This window comes from Miniopterus natalensis, chromosome 9 (genome assembly GCF_054644295.1).
Source record: "Miniopterus natalensis isolate mMinNat1 chromosome 9, mMinNat1.hap1, whole genome shotgun sequence".
NCBI classification, from domain to species: Eukaryota; Metazoa; Chordata; class Mammalia; order Chiroptera; family Miniopteridae; genus Miniopterus; species Miniopterus natalensis.
In genome coordinates, this window is record NC_142089.1 from 80,007,427 (window position 1) to 80,032,530 (window position 25,104).

Below are 25,104 nucleotides of genomic sequence, written 5' to 3' on the forward strand. Positions count from 1 at the left end.
CTCCTGATGTGCTTAAGAGAAATATGTCTATTTCTCATGGAAAATATATGGTTATAAATGAGAATAATTATGAAGTTTCATAATATCATGCTCTGATTTACATGCAGCTTATATGCAACTGAACAGTAGTATTTAGCACATTTTCCCTGAAAACCTACATTATCTGTCCCTTGATATCCAGCTGAGGACAGTGTTTAACTGTATACACACACTTCAGTTTTTTCATTAGAATGTTAGCTCGCAATGGGACATTTTTTAGGTGTGATAAACTAAAGTATTTGTAAAATTGCATCTGACTTTGTCTTCTGCAAACTTAATACTGCATTAATATGAGTTACGAGAAGTTATGTTTTTTCTTGACAGTAAATTTTCTCTAGAAATGAAGTGCCTATGGTTTTTTCTCGATGGAAAATTTTAAGAGCCTTTTAACAAATAGGATTACAGCCTCTCTGCCCTCATTTGTGCTGATATTAACAACTGTTCCCTATATTTGAAACTGGGGAAGGGTTTAATTCTACTCAAGGTTCTCATGGCTATGCAATTGGTATGGGGTTTTGCAGCTAGCTTAAGGAGTCATAATAGGTGCTTTATCACCTGTAAAAATTAGGGCTTGCAACTATGCAATTTTTAAAGTCTTTTTTAGCTATAAAAGTCTGATCCTATTATATGAAGTTTAATTCTGAAACTTTAAATCACCACTGAGAACAAAATGGAAAATATGCTTATTCTGCTCACCACTGCTACAATTTAGGACACTGATTAGTGCTGTCATCTACATGTATAAAAGGTCTGCCTCTACACCGAGAGCATATAGAAAAACGAATCCTGAAAAGTGCATCAAGAAACTATTACAGGTGACCAAAAAAGTAACAGTGAAAACGTCATCAGAATTTTATGATTTTTATTGTGAACCTTACAGCTTAGATATTTTAAAGGCACTAAGGAGAGTAACCAATAAATGTACTCAGATAAATAAGTGCTTTCAAGATCCAAATTACTTGGCTATAACCTGTCAAAGTTATCTGAGAGGAACAACTCCAGAATAAAGACTACGCTAGAGAAAAAACTGTACACAGGAGCACACCCAACAGCATGAGCACCACCACTACAGTATTTGTATAAAAATAACAGACAAAATTCTAGAAGTTCTTTGGGTGTAGCTCTATCTTCTAAATTCCACAAACTAGTGTTAGAGTTACAATTTTACCAATATATCAAAGAAAAGGTAAGTATCTTATCTACAGATGCTTGAAAGAAGCATCTTGGAAGAAAAACTCCTTTAAGCACTTAAAATTTCTTGAAAAGACCAAGCTTCTTAATTACTGACAATCAAGGTCAATAATTTGATTCTCCAGTTAAATAAAGCTTCTATAACATGCTACTAGCACTCTCAAAAGAAACTCTTTTTCTAATTGTGAATACACAGGAGTAATTTAAAATATTAAAAACAAACAAAATTAGAAAAACCATTTTTGGATATAATACTACATTTTGCTTTAATATGAGAAAAACAGAAAATTTCTTTCAGAATTTGCAGAAGGTACTTTCTTCACAATACTAATAAAACAATCCTAGTCAGGTCACTAAAAGGATAAAAGCTGCAGTATAGAAATAAGTTTAAACTGCTTTATTTTCTAAGAGAAAATTAACTAATAATATTTTACAATTCGCTATTAACAAACTGAAACATTTGCTATTTTTTCCCTTCAACTGTGAGATTTCTACTAGATAAAAAGTCTTCAGCTTTATGCTAATCTATAGATCTGAAAAGATTTGCAAAGCTCAAAAACTTAAGGGTTTATATTAAAATGTTGATTCTTACCAAAAACTGATAGTGACGTTTAGAAGACTTTATAGAAAACGCTTATCATACCTAGTATTCCAAAGACTTCCAGGAAACCTTATCATGTATCAATCAAATCCTTTCAACTCAAGCTGTGCAAGTTTTCCCTATTTTAAATGAAAAGCAGTCAATATTTGTTTTAACAGGCCCTATATAACATAAAGGGCAGAAGAGACCTTTCTTCAGGGGAGCCAGCAAATGTGGAGCCAGGTGAATAAATTCACTGTATTTTCTCATCCTTTGTGCCTCTTGCAGGTTTTCTCACAGTCTAGGATAATGTGGGCAACACTGATCTATAGCCCCAACTCTCAAAAGGGCAGCTGACTTCCTCACTGCCCTTAAACACCTTTGAACACATTTTCCTGAGCACAGCGGGCCCTTGTCCCGTGTGCAGCACGACCACCCACTGTTGCTTGTTGACCAAACATGCAGGGCCAGGAGCCTCCACAGACACAGGCAGGATGGGATTCCTTTCAAGCACAACACACAGAAGAATTTCAATGCCAAAGCTGGGGGGCAGGGAGGGTGTATCAAGGCAGAATTACAAATTCCTCATGAATTAGACCTGTGTCAACAGATAAAAATGTTCTTTTTGATCTTATGCTTCTGTAGATATTTAAGGTTCCTATAGGAGCATTTCCTCAATTTAAAGGGGATCATTTAGTCAAATTAAACAAAGGGAGACATGTTTAACATGCTTTGCTTCACTCTTTAGGGTGTGAGGACTGTCCTTAATAGGTCCCAGGCAGAGATTCTGATGTAATATTATTCACAACAGTAGTTGACAAAAGAAGAACAATTTTAAAAGCAAATCCACAGGTGTGAACTTTGAAGAAGCATTTATTAGCTAACACTGGCTATCTAAGCAAGAACCGTAAAAGCTGGATGGGTGATTAAGCAAAACACAATTACTTGTTTTAATTACAGTGCTACACTTTTCTTGCAACTATATATATAGATTTAAGTAGAGAAAACATGCTTAAAATATATAATAGACTTATTACCAAAATGACAGAAAACAGAATTAAAATGTTTGTAATGATGAATTTTTTCAATTACGTTAACGCTAGCATTCAGTGTGTGCATGACATTCATTCTCAAATTCTTTTTCTCTTAAGGACAGGGGATGTGCTTTAGACACGAAGTGGCTCCCAGCCGCAAGAAGTCTTCTTCCAGATATACAGTAAGTAAGCCCAGACAGCAGAAGAGAACCAGCTGCCAGGATAACAAATTGAAAAGTCTTTTTGACATAAGCCTGTTGGCTGGTCTGATCTAACAAAGATAGATCATTCATTGTTAGGTAAATAGGATCTAGTATAAAATAGAAGAAACAAGCAAAGAGCACTTAATCCAACTCTTTTCTAGGATATTCAACAGCTGTTATTTTACTATACAGGATCTACAAATGAACACTATGGTATTCAAAAAGTAAATCAAATTCTCAACTCCTAGGTTACAGACTTAAAAACAACAAACTGCTTAAGTTACCAGCATTAATTACCAAACTTAATTTTAATTTGGAAACTAAAACTGTCTTTTCAAATTAAATTAAAAAGCAAGTCTACAATCATTATGTAAAAACCCGCTAATCTGCATTTAAATAATTAAAACTGCTTATATAAACTTATACTATTTATAAACAAGAGTGACAATTTCTAATAGTATGCATCAGAAATTCTAACGGCACACAAGTAGTTGTAAATTTAATCCATGGCACAATGAGTATCACCTGGGTTTTTTTCTCTTTGTGAAAAAAGACAAAAGGAAAGGGAAAATCAGACCACCAACTTTGCTGGAAAGTTTTTTTCATTACAATCATAAACTGGTACTTTTCTTCTGCTTCTCTCTCTTGAATCTATTTTCTTCTATACATACCTCATAGCTTATAAATCGTAAAGCAAATAAATAAAACCGCACTAGAAGCATTTAAAAGCATTTCATCTTCTAAAGCCAATTTAAAAAGTGCTCTGTAGTCACAACATGCAAAAGAACAAGTGTGCAGATAAAGCTGGGGCTGTGGAATCTACATTTGAAGAGATATAGTTGCAGGGAGAAGGTAAACATCAAATTAATGTCTCATATTGGTTCTTGCTGCAGGTGTGCTTTCCTGTTTTCTTTTAAAATCAATTTCTATTATTCTGTGTTCATACTGTTATGATAAACATTCAGAAGATGAACTATTTTTAAATCTCCAGAAAATAAACTTCATTAAAAAAAATCTTCCTAATGTACAACTTCATTATAGCAACTTTAAAATAAAAATTATAACATTATTAAAATTTAATATGTGTATAACGACACATCGTTACTGTTTTTTTAACCATGAAAATATTTTTATAGTCCCACAGAAAATTCAATGAATCTGCTGCCAGTTTTCTAACAGAGGTTGAAGTTTAATCAAGTATCAAGTAAAAGTCTACCTAACTCTGCATTATGGAAATACCAGAATTATATTTATTAATACTTAATACCTCACTAATTAAAAACAAACTCTAAGTTATGTACATAAAGGTCAAAAAGTATCAAGAAAACATGCAGTATGGTTGTACTGTGTAAATTCACAAAATTAAACATAAATTGTAAAATATAATTGATGTATGCATTTTATGAGCTTTTAAATGGAAAATACATATGGCCTTTTTATATCTTTAGGTCACTGCGTAAACAAACATTTTTATTTCAGCAAGTAACTCACCTAATTATCTACTCAATGTCTGGAATAATTAGCAGAGCAGGTATTAGCCCAGCCTCTACAATGTTCTCATTATTTTTCTTCTACAATAAATCCATACGGGGATAATTCACAATAAACTTTTTAGGTGTGACATAGCATATATATTTAAGTTTTCAAAGAATACCTGAGCCACATGTAAATGTATTTCCTTCTGTTATGTGGCTATTTTAAAGAATCTCTTGCCTACTTAAGTTACTGCTCCTATTCTAATGTCCACCCATGTGTCCCATCCTAGTATGTCCTTATGGAAAGTCCTAATTAAGTGCATATCTGAAAGAAGAGAGTAATTCCTCTGTGAGCAGACGGAAGCCTTTCCCTCGAATTATTTCACATAGCCAACATCTATTTTAAGAGTTAAACCCATTTTCAGAACAAAGGAAAAAACACCTTTGAAGTCTACCTTTAAAAGTCCTGTTTGGGAATGTCAGTAGGGGGTTAACCAAAGGCTTTTCCTGGCAAGAAACCTGAAGACTTAGTCTAATTTTGGATCTATTTCACAGGAATTTTAAGGGACAAATGACACTTCTTATAAGGTGGTAAAAGTTTTCCTTGTGCAACAGTTCAGGATACAGGGCTGGTCTGAAAACAGAGGAACCGAAGCAAATGGTTAACCGTTCAGGCTGCAAAAAAAAAAATCACTCTTCCATTAGTATTCAAGCTTTCAGGATGAGTGTTTAAAATGTTCATCTTTATTTCCTATCTTTGTCTCCCCTTAAAAAAAACAAAAGATCATACATGGGCTACAGAGAGGTAGGTCACGGAAGTGAGTGCAGAGTGTTAGGGGACAATGGCACAGTGAGCTGAAGGTGCAACAGTAATCCCGTTCTTGTGCCCTAGAGTTTTTAATATGGAAGATGCCACCCTCTTAGTATCTGCTATTACTATAAAAACTGGAATCCAGGGAAATCCTTATGCAGTGTTCATAAGAATATCAACCTCATGACCTCCCTCTGCTGACAAGTGCTTCATAAACAAAACAATCTTCCCTGGAAAAGGTACCTTTTCTATGTAGGACTGCTGTCTCTAAAATCTATCACCATCTTCACTCATGAAGTTTTCTCTGAAGACCACAAGATTAAATACAATTAAAAATTTTCCTCTCAAACCCCCAAGTAAAGACTTTAAGTCTCAAAAAAAGTATATATTAGAGACCAGCTTTACTTAAGACACAAAGAAACCTTTTCCTGTCTGAAACACTTCTAGTCTACCTATTTAAATTTGTATTTTATTTCCCAAGGCTGTCTCAATTCTTAACCACAGTCCTGCCTGTAGATTTACTTAAAAAATTACAACTATTTCTCTTCTCTAATGTTAAAAGGCCAAGCACAGACTGTAATACAAGGACTCAGAACTTCTTTAGATTTAGAAAACGGGTTCCTGAGCATAGCTGAGTAAAAATCTAAGCTTCGTAACAAAGCGCTAGGGAAGACGCAGGCATGGTCACCAGCATGTTCACCGTGTTCAGAAATCCTGTGAGATGGAAGCATGTGCTCCAACAGTAGAACACAGGCAGGTCTTGTGCAACGTGCTGTCCTCCCTCACTGACTCAGAGGGCGTGACTCTGGTGGGATGGTGAGAAGTCTGAACCACTCACTCCTCCTGCCACTTCTCAGGCATGAAGAAGCTGAGTTGTTACCTGGCTTCTCTGAGATACCGTCCTCACATGCAGAATAGATCTAAAGTCATCTATTGAACATCTGCTGGGAACAGACAATTTTCCAGTTTTCTTCCACAACTAAAAGGTCATAATTATGAGAGGATGTCCAATAGAAAGTCCAAATTACATTTAGGAGCCTTTCTCCATATTATATTATTTATATTATGGCACTTATAAATATCAATTAAGAGTCCATCATGAACAACTGGTCATAGCTTATATAAAAGAAAAATTGTGCTTATTCCCAGCAAACTTATAATTAAGGCAAATATTTTATATTTGCATATACCTCTACATATATACAGCCATATACCCATACTATATGGTATAATTACATAACCTGTATAAATGTAACTAAGTGTATATTAAATAGCTAACACGTAAAAAATGACACATGCAAGCATTAATGACGACAACCAGAAGAGTATCTTAGTGCAAAGTGGCCAGAGTGGACCATGTTTACAGGAGGCTAATCTTCCATCCAGGAAACACATATTCTTTCTATGTCTATGTAGGTTTTATGTCATTTGCCTTTGCACTGAGTATCAGTTAAAAAGCCATGGTATTAATGTACTTAGATACTGAAGATATTAAACTGCTTCTGAATTTGAAAATTACATGTACTTAAATATCTGATAATATAAAGACCTCACTAATAATATTTTAGGTAATGATAATGGTTTCGTTAAAGTTTTTTCAAAATTACATAATGAAATAATTATGGATGAAATGATGTGACCTACTTCAAAAATAATTCAGGGCGAGGGAAGCGGTAAAAACAAATGAGGGTACAGATAAGGTTGGCTATGAGCTGATAACTGTTGAAACATGGGGGGTTACTGTATTACCCTTTCTGCTTTTAAGTATGTTTGGAATTCTCCAAAATCAAATAATAAAAGCTCCTTCTGATGTGAGCTCGATAGAGCACACCAATCTTGCAATTCACTCATGTTGTTTACATTGGTGAAAGCTGCTGACAGCAAGAGAGGGCACAGGTAAGCATGTTCTTCTGACTGTCAAGGACAACTAAATAGTACCTATAAATATCTGACCAATGAATTTTGGAAGTTTACGTTGTCTTGTTATGAAACCCGTAGAGTAAGTTCAAAGGGTTGTTATTTTTTTACTTCCTAATCAAAAGACCAACTTATGAAAATAACTTTAGGTAAAGCCTGTCACTAACAAATGGATCCATTTAATGTACACTATTTTAATTCTTTCACAAGTGATGAGCAAGTTTTGCAACAAGCTTGGTCAGAATGAATTCAAAAAGTAGGATTCCAGTTACACATAAGCTACTGTTGTTTTTTTAAGAAATATTGATTTTAAGCAGTTCTGGATGAATACATACAGCAAAACACAACATCAAGATGACAGAAGGCATCATCAGATAAAGCTACTCTCCATTTATCGTCAAGAAAAATTCAGACCCCTGGCACTGTAACAGTGGTTATCCGATATTTCAGATATGGATGTGACAATGAGATATGTGAAATTTCCAATCTGAGTCTCTACGTTGCCCTCATAATATACACACAACGCCGAAATTCAAATATTTTCGTAACCAAATTATACAGATTGTTTCTTATAGGCATAAGCAGGAAAATCCTTTATCGGGCCATGTACCTTGCTAGTTGTCTGAAGAATATCATCACTGTATTTAGGGGAGTGGAGAATGAGGTGCTATTTATTGAACACCTACAAGGCATGTGGACTATGTCTCCATGCCTCTTTACCTGGATAACTGACGTTTATTATTTGGGTTCAATGGAAATATCACCTCCTTGAGAAAACTTCCTTGGATCTCCCCCTTACTGGACTGGAGTAGAATTGTGTAGTTCCCACTTCACAACACTTTTCAAAATTATACTTATGTAATAAGTACTTACATGATTTTTTAAAATATATTGTCTCTCCCACTAGACGACAAAGTCCAAGAGGTCAGAGGTCATGTCCGTCTTGCTCGCCACTGTACTTTCAGTCCCCTGCACAGCATCCGGTGCACTGATTATTAAGCCTGGCTGTACCTTAATCATCTGGAAGCTTTAAAAAATGCTGATGCCTGAACTCCACTGCCAGAGTGGAAAGTACTCTGATTCATGACAACACTGTGCTATGAAGAAGTAACTGTGAAGTCTTCACTGTACTTCCTTCCGTGCCAGGGCTGTTCTCACGTTACTTCCCTTACTCCTGGAAACCTTAGGAAGTGTCACTACGCCTTCTTTCATATCATCCATTTGGCATCTCAGGCCACTGCCCCTGCATTTGCCAAAGTCAACACCAGCCTCGGTGCTAAATCTAAAGGACACCTCAGTCTTATTCTTCTTTTAAAACCCTAGCTGATCACTCCCTCCCTCTTTGCTGTGGCGGGATCATACCCTCCTAGCCCAGGAATACCTCCTTCCCCCTGCGGGTTTCTCTTCTTCCAGCCCAGTAGATACTGCTCCCCAGGATTCTATCTTAAAGTTTGCTCCTTTGTTTTCCATTTTTTGGGGTGGAAGCATCAACTCCCAGGAACTATCTGTATGCAGGCCATATTCAAATATCTCTCTTTAAATCCAACTACGACTGAATGCCTTGACTTCACATCCAAACAAAAGGGAAAAAAATCGTTTTTCTCCTCTAGGCTCCCCAAACTAAATGCTGCCATCACCCTACCTAGCTGTTAAAGTCAGGTTCTAGTTTCTGAATGGCTCCAGGACCCATCCCCTTCTCCACATCCACCACCTCCATGCCAGCGAGATGCTTGAGCTGCCACTGCTGTTCCTCCCGCCCCTGCACTGCCCCGGGCCCACACCCTCCTATCCACTCACCACACGGAACACAGAGTAGTTTTGTTTTTTATAATCCTCACCCCAGGATATTTTTTCCACTGCTTTTCACAGAGTGGAAGAGAGAGAGAGCAACATCCATGTGAGAGAGACACATAGATTGGCTGCCTTCCACATGTGCCCTGACAGGGGCCGGGGATCAAGCCTGACACCGAGGTACATACCCTTGGCTGGAATCAAACCCGGGACCCTTCAGTCTGCGGGCCAATGCTCTAACCACTTAGCAACACTGGCTAGGGCCAGGGTGGTCTTTTAAAAAATAAACCTTATTGGGTCTTCCCCTTGCTTCAAACCTTTAATGGTTCCTACACCACCTTCTGGATAAGAGTCCAGATCCCTAAAGCAGTCGACAAAGTGCACCCAGGACCTGGCACCTCCTGACTTGAGCCGCTCTGGGCATGCTCTAAGCTCTGGAAACACAGCGTTCAGCAGCCTTCGCTTACTTTCTCTGCCTGGAATGGTTTTTAGCTCTTTCTTCTTCCCCACCTCTATTTCAATCGGCCAATACAGACACCCCGCAGATCTCAAAACCTGTGGCACTTTCTTCAAATCTTGGAATGTCACTTCTGTGACCTCAAAACTCCAGCTCAAGTAGCTGTTCCTAAGAGCTACTACGGACTTGGAACATCCAAGGCTTAGAAAGGAGCACACTGTCTTCTACTTGTCCCTTTCCCTGTTCCTCTCCTGCTGCTCTGGAAGCTTCACGTGAGCCAGGCTCTTGTCTGGCGTACAGACCACTGTATCCTTAGCACCCAACAGTGGCTGGTACACAGCATTCAGGGCATTCAATGTTGTGAATGCAGCTGCAACTTCTTCCTTCAAACTTACCTCGGGGTTTCTGCAAAGGTTGGTCCTTTATTTCAGACTGGGGTGGGGGGGGGCAGCAGCTACTGCACATCCTCCTGGCTCTTAGCCAGCATGGAGCCTGCTCTGAGACACCCTCCCACCCCAGCCATCTAACGCACACTCCTCGGTTCTCCTCTCTCATGACGCCGTTACTTTTCTTCATATTACTTAGCTAACCTTTGGATTTGGTTAGTGACATGTTTAATTCCACGTGGGCAGGGACCATGTCTGTTTTACAGATAATGGTGACTATCTGTGCTTAGCGTAGAGCCTGGTACACAGCAGGACTCAACATATATTCAAAAAAATAACAAGTGGACTATTAGCTGTCATCAACAACTAATACAATTTCTAACACCATGTTGCTTCTCACAAAAGTTTAACTGTCCCCTAACTAAATCTTTGTCAATACTGCCCGTCGACCATAACAACAGGCATATTTAAAGAACTTTCTGTTCTCTTATTCAGGTATAATGCTAACCAGGGGCAAAAAAACAAAACAAAAACCCCACAGATAGAGGTATCAAGAAAGGTATCTACTCATTCCTTTACTCATCAAGTGTTACAGTGACGGGTGACGGGCGCACGCATGGGAAGAGTGCAGCCTTGCCTTTCAGGTCTTGTATATAGCCCTCTCTGCAGCCGTGCATGAGCTGCAGGATCCATCTGTGTTGAGCTCCGATACACTGCCACGCAGGGTCACCTGGGGCGTGGAGGTCAGACAGGTACCTGAAAAAGAAAGGCCGAGGATGCCCGAGTGGGCATCCTCGACACAGCCATGAACAAGGGTAAAAGGAAAGCGAGCATATTTCAAAAAAATCACTTTTTTTAGAAAACCTAAAATTTTATCAGCTAAAATTTTAAGCAGTTGTTAGTATTAGTCTCTAAGGGATTCAAATTTTTCCAAGAAGTTAACAAATAACAATAAAATTGCATTTTATAAAACTAGGATTTATAAAATGACAACAGAGAAGACAAAGACCGCTTGCGATAATCCAATACACTCAGCGAGAACTTCCCTTTGTACGTATTTACACTCACTTCCCAGAGTGCTGCTCCTCAGTCCTGGCTTTCTATAAAGCACAGGTGGGAGCCAGCAGAGGACACCCAGGGAATATTTTTTCCATTTCAGTTGGTTTTTATTCCTCTCTGGTCTGAAACATGGTCACTAGATGGCACTGTTCTCTAGACAGTCTAAAAAAGGGTTAACTGAAACTTAAAGCCATTTCATTACAGAGAGAGACTTGGTGACAACAAGCACCTCTCTCAAGTCTAAATCCTAATCCATGATTGAGAAAATATTTCTTTAGAATATAGCATAGATGGGCATTTTTCATAGATTTAATGTAGTTCTTAAAATATTTAAAGCCTTCTTTGTACCTAAAATATCCAAACCCAGATAGACAAGTGAAAGATTTCAGTTGACAGATTTCTGCCAAGTATCATTCAAGATTTGGCACTCTGCTCTCACAAAATATATAAATATAACAAGTTAAATCTAATTAAATCAACTCCAAAAGCTGAATTTATCGTCTTAAAATTACTCTTACACCATAAGCTGTCTGTTGTCTTGAGGTTAAAGACTTTTGTTTGATGACACTTTAATTAATGGTTACAAGCTGTGACCTCTAGCCAAATCTTAAAAACTCAGATCACCCGATGCCTCTCTCCTTACTCAGACAGCCCAACGTGCAGCTAATCAGAGGAGAAACGCTGAGTAGTAGGTGAGCAATGAGTAAGATGTTAAGAAGAAATCTGACATCACATTAGGAACCATGCCCCTGCCCCTGCCCCTCCAGGCTAAGGAGAGGGCCGGTTTCTGAGAAGAGCTGGGCATTTCTTTGTCCTGCAAAAGAGCCCATTAAACAGCTTGGCTCACACCGCAGAGGCTGCCCCAGAGACAGCCTGAGAGCTGTCCCTTCAACTCCTCTATGTGACTCTCTATTTACAGTCCACAAATAGGCTGTGTCTGTACAAGTAAGTGAAAAGTCAGTGAACAGCATCCCTACAAGAAAACTACAGTCTAACAAATTACATTCAGCGAGGCATAAATAATTCATTTCAAAGCTTTCAAAACCCAGTCAGATTCTCCCTCTCTCATACGGCTTTCCTCTTTTATTGACTGGAATATAAATATGACAATTAGGATGTTGTGCCATTTGTCCAAAAAACGTGATTTTATTCTTTCTTGCTAAGGAGACCTTGTCTTCACATTCTCCTTAGATAGGTTTGTTTTGCCTCCAAATACTTCTGCAACACTTTCTCCTAACACTTTTGCTCATATAACCACCTCAGCTTTGTATTAGCTGCAAAATATAGGAATATCCTTTTAGGAAAGCCGCTTCCCTTAAATTTTTTACTTATTCTTTTAACCCTCACCCAAGGATATTTTTTCCATTACTTTTCAGAGAGGATGGAAGAAAGAGAGAGAAACATCGATTGGTTGCCTCCCAAACCAATTCCCACCTGCAACTGAAGTAAGTGCCCTTGACGGGAATCGAACCTGAGACCCTCAGTCCTCAGGCTGACGCTCTAACCACTGAGTCAAACCAGCTAGGGCTCCTTTTAATTTTAAACTACGGAATTAGGAACACAGATGATCTATTAAAAGGACTCTTTCTCGAGCAAGAGAAATCAATAAGCATTTTTTGCTTAGTAACTTTTAAAATTGTAAGTCTCTTTAATACGGTGACTAGGTGCTTACAAAATTTAATAATAATCCTCTTTCTATTGTCTTATTAATGGGTATTACATTGAAAGTTTTATAAAGAAAGATAAACATGTTCTCTCAGAAATTCTAGTGTTCAGTTTAAAAGTACAACCTGTGCTACACTCTTCCTTGGTTAAATGATGTAATCCAATAACTTTCTTCTTTTCTTTTAGTAAGTAGCTTAAAAATAAGTACTAGTTTCATTTCGAAAATATTTGTTTAGAATATGACACATATTGTTACCATTTCTTTGAAAGCTGTGTATTAAAGAACACTTTGTAAAAGACTTTTTTTGAGGGGAAAAAAAGTTAAAATATGTTGATGATGAGCATAGGATCAATATTTTAAAATTTAAGAAGCAAAGTTTTTAGTCCTATTCTGACATGATTTTTAGTAAGTGCCAGGAACAGGGTCACAGTGACATGGGAAGACATATATGAAACTTTGCTTCTTGCTAGAAAAAATGAAGATCAAGACAGAATAAGGAGAGTAAAAATAATCGGAATGTTTCTAATTAGATAACACAGAGAACAAGAGTAAGACAATACCGCGGTAATCTGAGTTCACGCATACCAAGCATAACTTCAGTTGTGTAAGAGAACCAACAGACGTGTGTTTGTTGGTGATAAAGCTGTCGCTGTTCCCATGAGGGACTCACAGTACCTGTCTCATAGATTCCAAAGTCCAACAGATAGCTGACCTGGTTGTGATGTTATTTTTTCTATTTATTAATAAAAAACTTAATTTCAAAAGACTAACAGAATTGCTCAACGTCTTCTCATAGCATCAAAAATAAAGATTAAAAATAAATGAAGTAATGGACATTGTTATTGACATTCTTGTTCTTTTTCCTTTAAAATAACAGGATAAAAGCATTTAAATAGGCCATTTAGAAGACTGTTTTTAAATACCTACCATCTTTTAAATGCTACCCAGTAGGTTAACCAGTCATAAGAACCACACTTCAGTTATCTATATAAGATAAGTGAACCACACTTCAGTAACTCACTACATAATGTAATTCATACACTCAATACAATTTAACTCATTACTATCAGCAAATTTAATAGAATAAATGTCAACAGTAAAATAAATACAAAGCATAATTAGAGAACACAGACAGAGCACTAACCAACTGTATCACAGATAAGACAATTAACTTTCCTGAAACTCTGTTTTTTTATATGGGTAAAAAAAAGCACTTGGATAACTAACACATAGTTTATTTCTACAAACCAGAAAAATCTTCAAATACATTCTTTCTTATGAAGGTAGCTTAGAGAAAAGCAAAGACAGGCTCTGAAAGTAGACAAACAGGAATCCTACTACTAGCTGTGTGTGCTGAACACACAATAAAATCTGAGGTGCCCTGGCCGGGGGCTCAGTTGGTTAGAGTGTTGTCCCATACACAAAAAGGTTGCAGGTTTGATTCCGGGTCAGAGCACATACCTAAATTATGGGTTCAATCCCTGGTCAGAGGCATACATACGGAAGGCAACTGGTTGATGTTTCTCTCACATCAATGTTTCTTTTCCCCCAACCACAACTATATGAGGCTCAGTCTCCTCACCAGTATACCCGGAATAATACAAACACCCCACATGGTGGCTGGGAGGCTCAGAAATGATAAACAGCACATCCAGCACGGTGCGCATGGTGGCCGGGCGCACTGCAGGCAAGGGGTAGTGGCAGCAATCAATTTCGGCATTCTCTACTCCACTGCGAAAGCCTCCTCTCCCTTTCCTAATAGGCAACACGAACATGCTGACAATGCCAATGGCTCGTGCTCCAGCATCACTAGGAACAGGACTGCATGTGGGGCCCTGTTCCTCCACAAGTGCAAGCAAAGCAGCAGCTTTCACACCAGACCCTCTTTCCATACTTGGGAATTATTTTCAATGGTCACATAGTAACAAAAGCCAAATGCATAAGTATATGTAGTCTGTTATCATTTTACAACTACCTAATAGTCAACAAACTTCACTAATTAAAGAGACAGGGTATTAGGTCTGAAAAATAATAGCTTATTCTGAGAACAAAGGTCACATTCAAAATATGACAACAGAAAATAAAGTTAACATTTTTAAATCATAGATATAACAGCTTAAATTTATGTGCTTTGTCTCCAAATCCTGATATAAACACCATCTATCATCTATCTATCTATCTATCTATCTATCTATCTATCTATCTATCTATCTATCTATCATCTATCTATCTATCTATCATCTATCTATCTATCATCTACCTATCTACCTATCTATCATCTATCTACCTATCTACCTATCTATCTACCTACCTACCTATCATCTATCTACCTATCTACCTATCATCTATCTATCTATCTATCTATCTATCTATCTATCTATCTATCTATCTATCTATCTACCTACCTACCTACCTACCTACCTACCTATCTACCTATCTACCTATCTACCTATCTGTAACTTACTACTTAGTATGTGCCTGGTGCTATATTAAATTCTTCAATGTATCCTTGATTATCTCTGCAACTACCCTGAGACAGACTGTGTTAGCATGTCCATTTCAGAGATGAATAAACTGAAAAAGGAAACTCAAGTCACCCGAAGTGAACAGCTAGTTCCCGTTGGGCTACACTGCTTCTATCTATGGCCTTCTCGTCATACCCTGTGATGTCCATCACTTTCATTATTACTTTCTTTTCAAGACTAAAACCTTTCAGAATTTTCTCTACCGCTGAGCCATGACCCACTCTTGTGGCATGAAGAATTTCCCACATAGTGTGTGACAATGATACACTCTTAAACCAGGGGTGGGGAACCATTTTTCTGCGAAGGGCCATTTGAATTTAACATACAAAATTATCAACTTAAAAATTAGTTATGAAAAAAGCCCCTAGATTTATTGAATTTCGAGTCCTGTCTGCAGTTGTCTTGGCAGGGCCAGAGCAAATACGGCCCACAGGCCAGACGTTCCCCACCCCTGCTTTAAACCGTAAGGGAGGTCCTCCTGCTCTGCTGCTGGTGGGTGCCCACAGGGTGCAACACCCACACCATCCACTAGGTTAGGGAAGCCCTTGTCAAGCAGGAGGAAGAGTCACTAAGCAAAGAGGCTACTTTTCCTTTCCCCAAATAGGCAGGATTATCCTGCCCTTAAAGAGTACTTGCAAATATATTAATATACAAAAGAGTTCAAGTGTCCTGCACCAGGAATTCCTGTGTTTTCCCTTTCACTATTTCATCAATCTCCTAACTTCCCCAAATTAGCTTTAAGAGTTAGATGAAGTATCCAGTACTATATAGATATATGTGATTTGTGAAAATTTTTGCAGAAGGTTTACCTTATATAACGTTTTTGGTCATGTAAGGTTGATGGTGTCTCAAGCAATTTATCCAGAAGTAATTCTCTTAAAGCTTCAATCCGTGTTTCTACTTCAGCATAATCTATTTTTAAAAAGAAACAAATATACAAGATTTACAGAGTGGAAATTTAAGATCGAATTATGGAAAGCAGAACAGCAGTTGCCTGAGGAGTGGTGGACTAAGAGGCTCAAGGGAACTTTCTGGAGAGATGAGAACATTCTATCTGGGTGTGGGTTACAGAGGTGTGTGCATTTGTGCATTTCACTAAAGGTAAATTAACTACAATAAAAAACAAAATCAAGTTTTCTGAGTCCTTATGGAGTTGGGACTTAGAAAGTTAATAAAGCACTGTGATATTTCTCCTAGCTGATAAAGCATTACCATAGTGCATTTTAGACTTTTCTTATTGTCTTATTTTCTGTACCTGGCATTAGATCTCATTTCAAAAGTTGTTTAGTTTACTTTAATGTAGGGTTAGAATTCATTAAATATATAAAGTTTTCTGAAGAAGGAAGATTAAAATGTAGGTTTCCATCTCTACAAAATATCTATAATTGATTCTTTCCAATGAAAAAGATTTTAAATAATATCATGGTTAGTAAGTGGCAAAGAGTCTCTAAGCCTAACCAATCCTATAGCTGTGGTTGTTCATTTTCACTACATCTTAGTAAGAAAAGCCATATGTTATTTTTGAGGTAACTGTTTTACATTTTAAAAAGAGCACCATATAAACAAAAACTAAAAGGGATGTAACATTCTTTGCAGAATACATCCCACATTCTTCCTGTAAAAGGAAAGGAGAAGATCTAAAAGCAATAAACAAGTCTTACATTTCTTGAAAACTTGCACCTCCGTCTTCCCAAAGAGTGACTTGGCCTTTTCATAATCATTAATAACCACATCATAATCACCCTTTAAAAGAAAAAAAATATTTTGGAGACTGTCAGTAAAGTACAATGAAGACATATGGTTAAGATAAAAAACATCTTAACAACTCTTTAAAATTCATGACATCTATAACCATAGGTATATAAATATGTACTCTACCTTTTGAATGTTCCTTTCGATATTTAGAGGAAGGTTAAAAAGAAACTTAAATCGCTGGAGCACGTTGAGTGCGTTTCTAGTGGAATCTGCCTTGTCCTTTCGACCTAATACTTCTTGAAATAATGTATCTGCAGTGTTACTTGCTCCTATTTTAAAAGAAAAAAAACTTAGATAAAAATTGATTTTATTCAGACCAAAAAATCCAAAATGTGAGACTGCTATTGCAGCTTTACACTAAAACTCAACAAACTTTTTCAAAAGTTAGCTATAAGGGGAATCTTTCATGCTGTGCTAACACACAATTTCCATTTTGCCTGCTAAGTCTTTTCTTCTGTTAAAAATGGTATCCAATTAAAAATAAGCATATTTACCAGATCCACATAAATTCTCTAATGTGAATATACATTTATTTTAGTCACTCTTCTGAATTTTATAGCAACTATGGGCCCCTCGGTTACTTCATTAATTCAGACAATAGGTCAAAACACACACATATACACATGTGCACAGGCACATACACTAGTTTAAATTCCCTGGATTCAATATCTACATATGTGGTAATACACAAAACAAGAAAAATATTTTTCAGAAAAGTTGTTCAAAAGAAGTATTTTAGAACAAGTCCTATTTCTTGGTAAAATTATCTCTTTGTGTAGCAGGCACAAAAAATTACATAAGCATTAAAATGACAAACTTCAACGTATCACTAATGAATATTTCTTAAATCGGCTAATTCTTATAATGTTATACACAAACTGGACATTTTATATATTTTTTTAACCTAAAAGACCTCAAACTATATGAATCACTGTAATGAAAGAGTTGCTTTATCTAAAGTGAAATTTACTGTGTTCAAAAATAGTTCAACTTTTTCAACTTATGAATTATTTTTAATTAGCCACAAAGGGAGAAAAAGAATAAAGTGTTTTCAGCTGTTTGATCACTGTACATAAAAAGTTTCTACATTATCTGGTCTAGTGACTGTACTTTAAGCAAAATGAAAAAACTGCCTCGGCCTCACTGGGTGGCTTGCATGCCGTATTCTCCACTCCACACTGTGGGTGGGCTGATCCTGTTAAAAGTCAGCTTTGTAACATAATTGTTTAATCTAAATATTGTTTAAATTCTGTTGAAATTTTAAAAGCCTGATATAAAAACTTTGTTTTGTCAAAATAGCTGCTTTCATCACATTCTATTTCATGTGGAATACTAACTTTCTGCTCTAAGATGAGAAAAGCACACTCTCTTCTTGCCTCCAAACCACACAATGGAGACGAAATGAGTACTGCAAATCTGATTAGAGTTTAAACTTTTTTCTTCAAAGAAAATTATTAGTATTTGTTTATCATGTAAAAATATAAACTTCATGAATTGAGGCTTAATAAATGAATAGATAGGTGAAAGAGATTAGATATTTTTAAAAGGATGATTACTTATGTCTGAGCTGTGGATACTAAATCCCTAAGCACTTCTTTTATATACAATGAAGGAATTTAGAGCAAAACGTATGAGAGTTCAAAATTAGATTTTTCTCATCTTATTTTAAAGATAATAGAGAACACCAACTAACAATTTTAACTCCTCTAAAAAGTATGAAAACCAAGTACAGGTAGAAAAATCCACTTATAGTTAAATAAAACATAAACATTTTATAGAGAAGAATTTGTAGGCAGAAATTATAATTTTTAGAGAGAAATGTATGTATATATAATTTTAAGTCATGCAGACGGGAATTATAAATTATAATCTTAATTTATATATAATTTCTGTCCATAAATTATTATTCTGTTATGAATTTTACTGCATTCACAATAAAATTTTGGGAGTTCATAACTCTTTGATAACTAGACAATTATATCCAGTAATACAGTAAATGATAGCAGTGGAACCAAGATTTGTACAAACAGATAAAAATTACCAGGAGTTCACAAAGTGCATTTTATGTCTATATCCTCCAGAACCACCAATAAGAAAATGAAACTGAGTGGGAAGCACACAATGTTGCATTGTAAAGTTGTAGACTGGACATTAACATAATGTTATTAATCAATGTTACCCCAATAAATTAAATTTTTTTTAAAAAAGAAAGAAAATGAAACTACTGAATGACATGGCCGTGAAAACCGTAACATGGGTCTTGCAGTTGGCAGAACAAATCCTGATCTTACAACTACCAGCCCTGGGCAAGTCTAGACCTGAAAATTGGTCCTTTCTCAACACCAGCTCACTGGGGAATGACTGTCACCATCTCAGTTACAGATGTACCCCGAACACTAACAGCAATGAGGCTATAATAACACTGTGGCTGCGACTGTTATAATCGGGCTGACTGAACAATAAAATTTTCCTCAGCGTGCGATGGGACAACATGGATGGAATGCGAGGACGTTATGCGAGTGAACTAGTCAGAAGCAGAGAGAGACAAATACTGCCTGGTGTCACTTACATACAGACTCTAAGATAGGTGAACTCAGAAACAGAGAGCAGAACGGTGGTTCCCAGGGGCTGAGGGGAAGGGGGGAAGTGGAGAGGTGTTGACCAAAGTACGTCCAAACTTCCAGTAAGAAGATGAGGAAATTCTGGGATCTAGTTAATAATACTGTATTATACACTTGAAAGCTGCGAAGAGCAAATCTCAAATGTTCTCACCAAAAAAAGGATCAGAATTCTGTGACCTGCTGGAGGTGCTAGCTAAAGCTAAGGTGGTAATCAGACTGCAATATACAAGTGCAGCAAATCAGCATGTTGTACACAATGTTACATGTCAATTACAGCTCAACAGGCTGGGGGAAGATGGGAAGAGTCACTGCAGCAGTGCACACTGACCAAACGCACTCCTTCCCGTTCACTTTATATCTTTAACAATGAAAAAACATTTTAATTGTGCCAGGAACTCCTGTCATCTAGACAAACTAGGCATGTAATTCTAATGGTGTCTTACAATTTCAAGCATGTCTGTTTAAAGTAAACAAGCTTTCTCTTAGTTTGAAGGGACCTTACCGGTCCTTTTCATGGCACTGACACCTGAGACAGTATATCACAGAAGTGATTTTTAACTTGTGGTCTCTGCTTGATGTGGAGAGGGTAGAAGAACCCCCCCCCCACACACACACAAACATACACTTTATTCCAGGCATAGGCAAGTTAAATGAGATTAGGAAACATTAAAGTGCCTGGTAATTTAAGGTAATTTAAAAATGTATACTTAAATTCATAGCAAAACCAGGGCCACAAAGAGACCTAACAACCTACTTACTATATGTGTCTCAGTTTCTGCAAACAGAATGCAAAAAATGGAAAGATAGGCTGCCATGTGTAACATACTGGTATTACATGGATAGCGTCACTGCCGATAGCTGAGCTTGTTTACAGAGCCATGCCTTACGCTGAATTATACAGCACCACATGAACTACACAGAACGGAATCTTAGGGATGAGAAGAGAGCAGCAGTTGGTTCCTACTGCTCATCAGAGCCAATCAGTCCCATCTCTTCTCAGCTCCCGTTCAGTGATGTCAGGCTGGCAGCTTGAGGTCAACCATGATGGGAGAATCTGCACATCGGAAACACTACCATTAGGGTAGTTTTCTTTTTCCTATTAAATACCAGTTGTTAAACATTTACCATCACACCACAATCTAATCACTACTTTTTGTCTGTATTTTCCATTAGACGATACATTCTGAGAAGTAAAGCATAAGTTTTATCTTCATATCCCTGGGACAGAACTAACAGGTGCTCAATAAATGCTTACAGAGCAAGGACTAAAAATCTGTCTCTGAACCCAAGCTCAGCACTCCTTCTACTTAAAAGGTGGTCCCGGCCAATAGAGCCTCACTCTGCGTAGTTTGTAGGACCATACAAATAAGGTGCAGCTGAAACTGAGAAGTAATCTACATAATCAATGGGGAAATGACGACTGTTCTGTGACTTTTAAAAACTCTGTTGAATATTAAAAACTTACTGTGGGTTATAAATGAGTAAGAATATTAAAATGCAGTAAAACTATTATTTATTTAGTACACTATTATTTAAAGCATTAGAAACACTGAAAATTCAAGTGTCCTATTTCTTTTTTAAAAACGTATCAAGATTGCTTGTCATGTTTTTTCACTGTAAAATCTGTATGTGCCAAGCACCTTTTCTATGCTCTGACACACTGCCATTCCCTTTCTAAGCTTATCCCTCGCACTTTCAACGTCCTGGGTTATCTGCGCGTCCTCTACGCTTCGCCTCCTGCAGGACACCGTCTTCCTTTCCCCCACACTTCCTTCATTTCCATCAATAAATTCGCCATCATGGAACTGCTCCGGCTACACAGCCTGAGACCCTCGAACAGCAGCAGTGTCCCATCCCCGCTGTCAGCAGCTCCTGCTATTACTCCAGTCATGTGAGATTTGAATTTTAATTACAGTTACCACTTTTTGTTTCTTAATGCATTTTCATCTTTGTGGGCCAATCCCCTCTTAATTATCCATTTCTGTGAAATTTCATGTGAGTTTCTCTCTGGGAGACAAGGAGGCCACACGACTGCCCACTTTGCTATCTGTGAGTGAACTGAAACACGTGCAGTGACCAGTCACCGATGGACTCGGACGACACACGGGTGGTCACTGATTACTTGCACATCTGAAGAGCTAGCATCTGAGTTTCCACTTTATGCAATTATAGCAAATATACTGTGGCAACTCAAATCTGAACGGTGTTTTGGGGGAACAGGTGTATTTAACTGGACAGTGGTAACTGAAATTCATGTATATTAAAACCATTCACAGCAAGGTCAATCTATAGTTTAAAGTACAAATTTGAAGCCAGATTTCTAGACATAAATCCCAACTCTACCACTCACTACTTATAAGACATTAGGTAACTCAACTGATCTTTCTGGGCTTCAGTTTTTTCATCAATATAAGGGAAATAACAGTACAAACCTCAGTTATTGTAAGGACTAAATATATATGGAATGTCTCTAACCCTTATTGAGCACTGCAAATGTTTTCGCTCTTACTACCACAGCTGCTACTAAAATACTTATGTTATACTGTCCATACTCGCATTGTCTAATAAGGTAGCTAGTAGCCACCTGGGGCTATTTCAATCAATTTAAATTAATTAAAGTTAATAAAAATTAAAAATGCAATTCCTCAGCAATATAGCTACATTTTAAGTTCTCAGTAGCTACATTTCCATCACTGCAGAGGTTCTATTGGACAATGCTGTCCTATGCTCTTGCAATAGGTAAGAAAATAGAGTTGGATATGTGAGTTTGATATAAATAATAGTCATCACTTCATCAGTTGCTTGAAATCAGGAAGAAATTACTAAGTTAAAGGCAAATCTGAGAAACACGTCAATGAAAACAAAAGAATTTCAATGAAAGGCTTTAGCACTGATAAATTCTGAATAAAATGGACTAAGGTTCTTATAGTTAACATTATCCATTAAAATTTAATTTATAGTGAGAAAGGTTGCCCAAATTTTAAAAACTTTCATTTAAAATAACTCAAGAAAAATGTATATAAGTTAGTATATAATTATACACAAAATTAAAGCATTAATAATAATCTAAGCTAACTAAACTATATTCACACTCATCAATTCTTCCCTCCTTTCCAAAAGAAAAGAAATTAAATTTTCCATAGTACTTCTATAGCTGCTCTTCTGGTTCCCCAGTTACACAGCTTCTGAAGTCCTGGGTAACTGTGACACACCTGTGGGTGAGGACATGCTCGCAGAGCTGAGCACCCCACACTGGACTGAGCAGGGTACATCTACACAGCCGGTCCTAAATAAATGTTGGTCAAATTGAATTAGCAAAACTTTATCATAAGGTAGTAAACATCAACAGCAAGTTGATAAAAATGTTCCTAGAAAAAAGGTACTGCTATAAAGGAATACATTTTAAGAAAAAAATTATACCAGGAAGTCTTGAAGGAGAGTCTCATAAAGAAGTAACCACTTATGTTAAGCACAACTTCACTCAAAAAGAATAAACTTCAATAGAAATAGATGACACATTTCTAGAAAAGGTTTGTGGTTATAATGATTTCCCTTACAAATTTTATACCACAAGTCCGAAGGGAGGATGCCCTAAACAGTTCATAAAAGAAAAAGATTATGTTAACACACTCTGCTAAACCTAACACTTGAAATGGATCTTAATTTTTTCAAAACCTTAACAAGTATCTATTTTCTTTTACTGATAACAATGATATACTTACTATATACACTTGTCCTTACAAATCACATTCGAAAAGTTAATGAAATAGTATCATTTTTTAATCCTCACCAGAGGATATTTTTCCCGTTGCTTTTTAGAGAGTGGGAGGGGGAGAGGGAGAAATATCGATGAGAGAGAGAGACAGACTGATTGGTTGCCTCCTGCACATGCCCCAGCTGGGCACAGGGAACCTGCCCCTGGCCGGAATCAAACCCAACCCTTCAGTCCGCTGACACTCTAACCACTGAGCAAACCAGCTAAGGCAATAATCTCACTTTAAAATATATATATCTTGGTTTAATGACAATTTCTATAGTGAAAACAACATCCTTCCAAGGCCTTAATATGTCTGATTATGGTAATATAGAAATAGCTTCAGTAAATGTTTATTTGGGCTGAATTCAGAATATATTCATTTCAGCCAAGTTGGTGACATGGTTCTCAGACAAAAACAAGGCAAAATCTCAAGGCAAAATAACAACCACCACCAGAAGGAAAAATATTTAAAGCACTGTTAAACTCATAAATTGAGGAGAAAATCTAAGTACCAAATTCTACTACCAAGGAAAGTCTATGTCAAATTAAAGCTTCCTTCTAGAAAATACTTTCTTATCAGAGATCCCCAGATTTATGAACAGATATTTACAAAAAAGCTCAGTAACTGTGCTCATAGAAATAAATTAAGCCAGAAGTGCAAAAACTAACTTGGTATCACAGTCCTGCATTCACAGGGCCACTAAAGATCTGCTGCTCTGCTGCGATGGTTCCTCATTTCTTCAGTTATTCTTAACTCTACTATGGGAAAATCACAGACTATACTCATTTTAACAATCAAGGAGATTCCTTTGGGCATTGCTGCTCAAAGGAAATGTTTACTATACGCATGAAAGAGGATAGTTTACTTTTAAGCCACTAATATTATAATAGGAATTGATTCATCTGATGAGTTTTTTCCAAATCAGTATTGTAAGTACCTGAGAGATGGTACATCACAAAAAAGATATAAAGTGGATAGATCTCCAAATTCCGCATGTGTCAGTTTCTTCTGGCCTAAGTTTTTACAAAATGTCTCAGAATTAGAAACACTCTTAAATATGTAGCTGTCTTAAATTCATTTTGGAAAAAGGCCAGGTATAAACAAACAAGTGACAACTGAAGCATCTGTTATTCTGGTAGCTGATAATATTTGCATTAACACTGGCAGATTTTTGAAGATGCTTTTTCAGGGTTTTGGTTAATAAAAAATCCTGGTTACTGCCTCAATGCTTTTCTTGGTCTCTCTTCTTTTATGGTGGCAAATTTTACTTATTAAGAAGTATATTGGCTTATTTTCAAATATATAATGCAAAAAAAAACCCCAGGACATTTATTTTCAATATTTTTATTCCCTTTTATGTTCATCAAGTCATTACTATTTAGAAATAAATACTAAAATGCAACTTATTGCCTTGTTCTGTGAAACCAAATCCAAGAACTATATTATAGCTTGTTATAAAGTCCATAAATAGCCTTGGGTAGCAGAACAAAACTTACTGTTCAGAACGTTCTCCAGTTTTTGCGTCATGGATCCTTCTACTTTTTCCGTTCCATCCGCTTCGAGTTTTTGATGGATGGCTACAACAAAATGTCCAGTCAAAATCTAGGCTATTTAAGTGGGTGGAAATACATTACATCAAAATGACATTTTTAAACAGACTTTCAAAGTGGTCACATTATTTTTACTGCTGGAAAGAAGCATAAATGTACAAAAATTCTGCATAGACTCAGCAGAGTAACCAGCAGACACCAGTCTAAATTACTCGTCATTTCACACTGTTAAAATAGTACATTATACACATTATCATGTGATCCTCAAGGCTGAGTGGTAACAACA

At 36.8% G+C, this 25,104-nt stretch overlaps 1 protein-coding gene across 4 annotated transcripts in view; it reads right to left on the bottom strand.

Moving 5' to 3' along the window:
• The window catches only part of EXOC2 (exocyst complex component 2), a 150,860-nt gene that overhangs the window by 83,051 nt on the left and 42,705 nt on the right, over positions 1 to 25,104 (bottom strand). For all 4 annotated transcript variants that reach the window (XR_001602697.2, XM_016206378.2, XM_087820693.1 and 1 more), the window contains exons 6-10: positions 24,765 to 24,845; positions 17,013 to 17,158; positions 16,796 to 16,877; positions 15,944 to 16,046; positions 10,522 to 10,640 (exon numbers count right to left, since the gene is read on the bottom strand). Coding sequence is in view for 3 of the 4 variants with exons in the window: in XM_016206378.2 (XP_016061864.1) it covers positions 10,522 to 10,640; positions 15,944 to 16,046; positions 16,796 to 16,877; positions 17,013 to 17,158; positions 24,765 to 24,845 (531 nt within the window). In the remaining variant the exon portion in view is untranslated. The remainder of the gene's footprint in view (positions 1 to 10,521; positions 10,641 to 15,943; positions 16,047 to 16,795; positions 16,878 to 17,012; positions 17,159 to 24,764; positions 24,846 to 25,104) is intronic.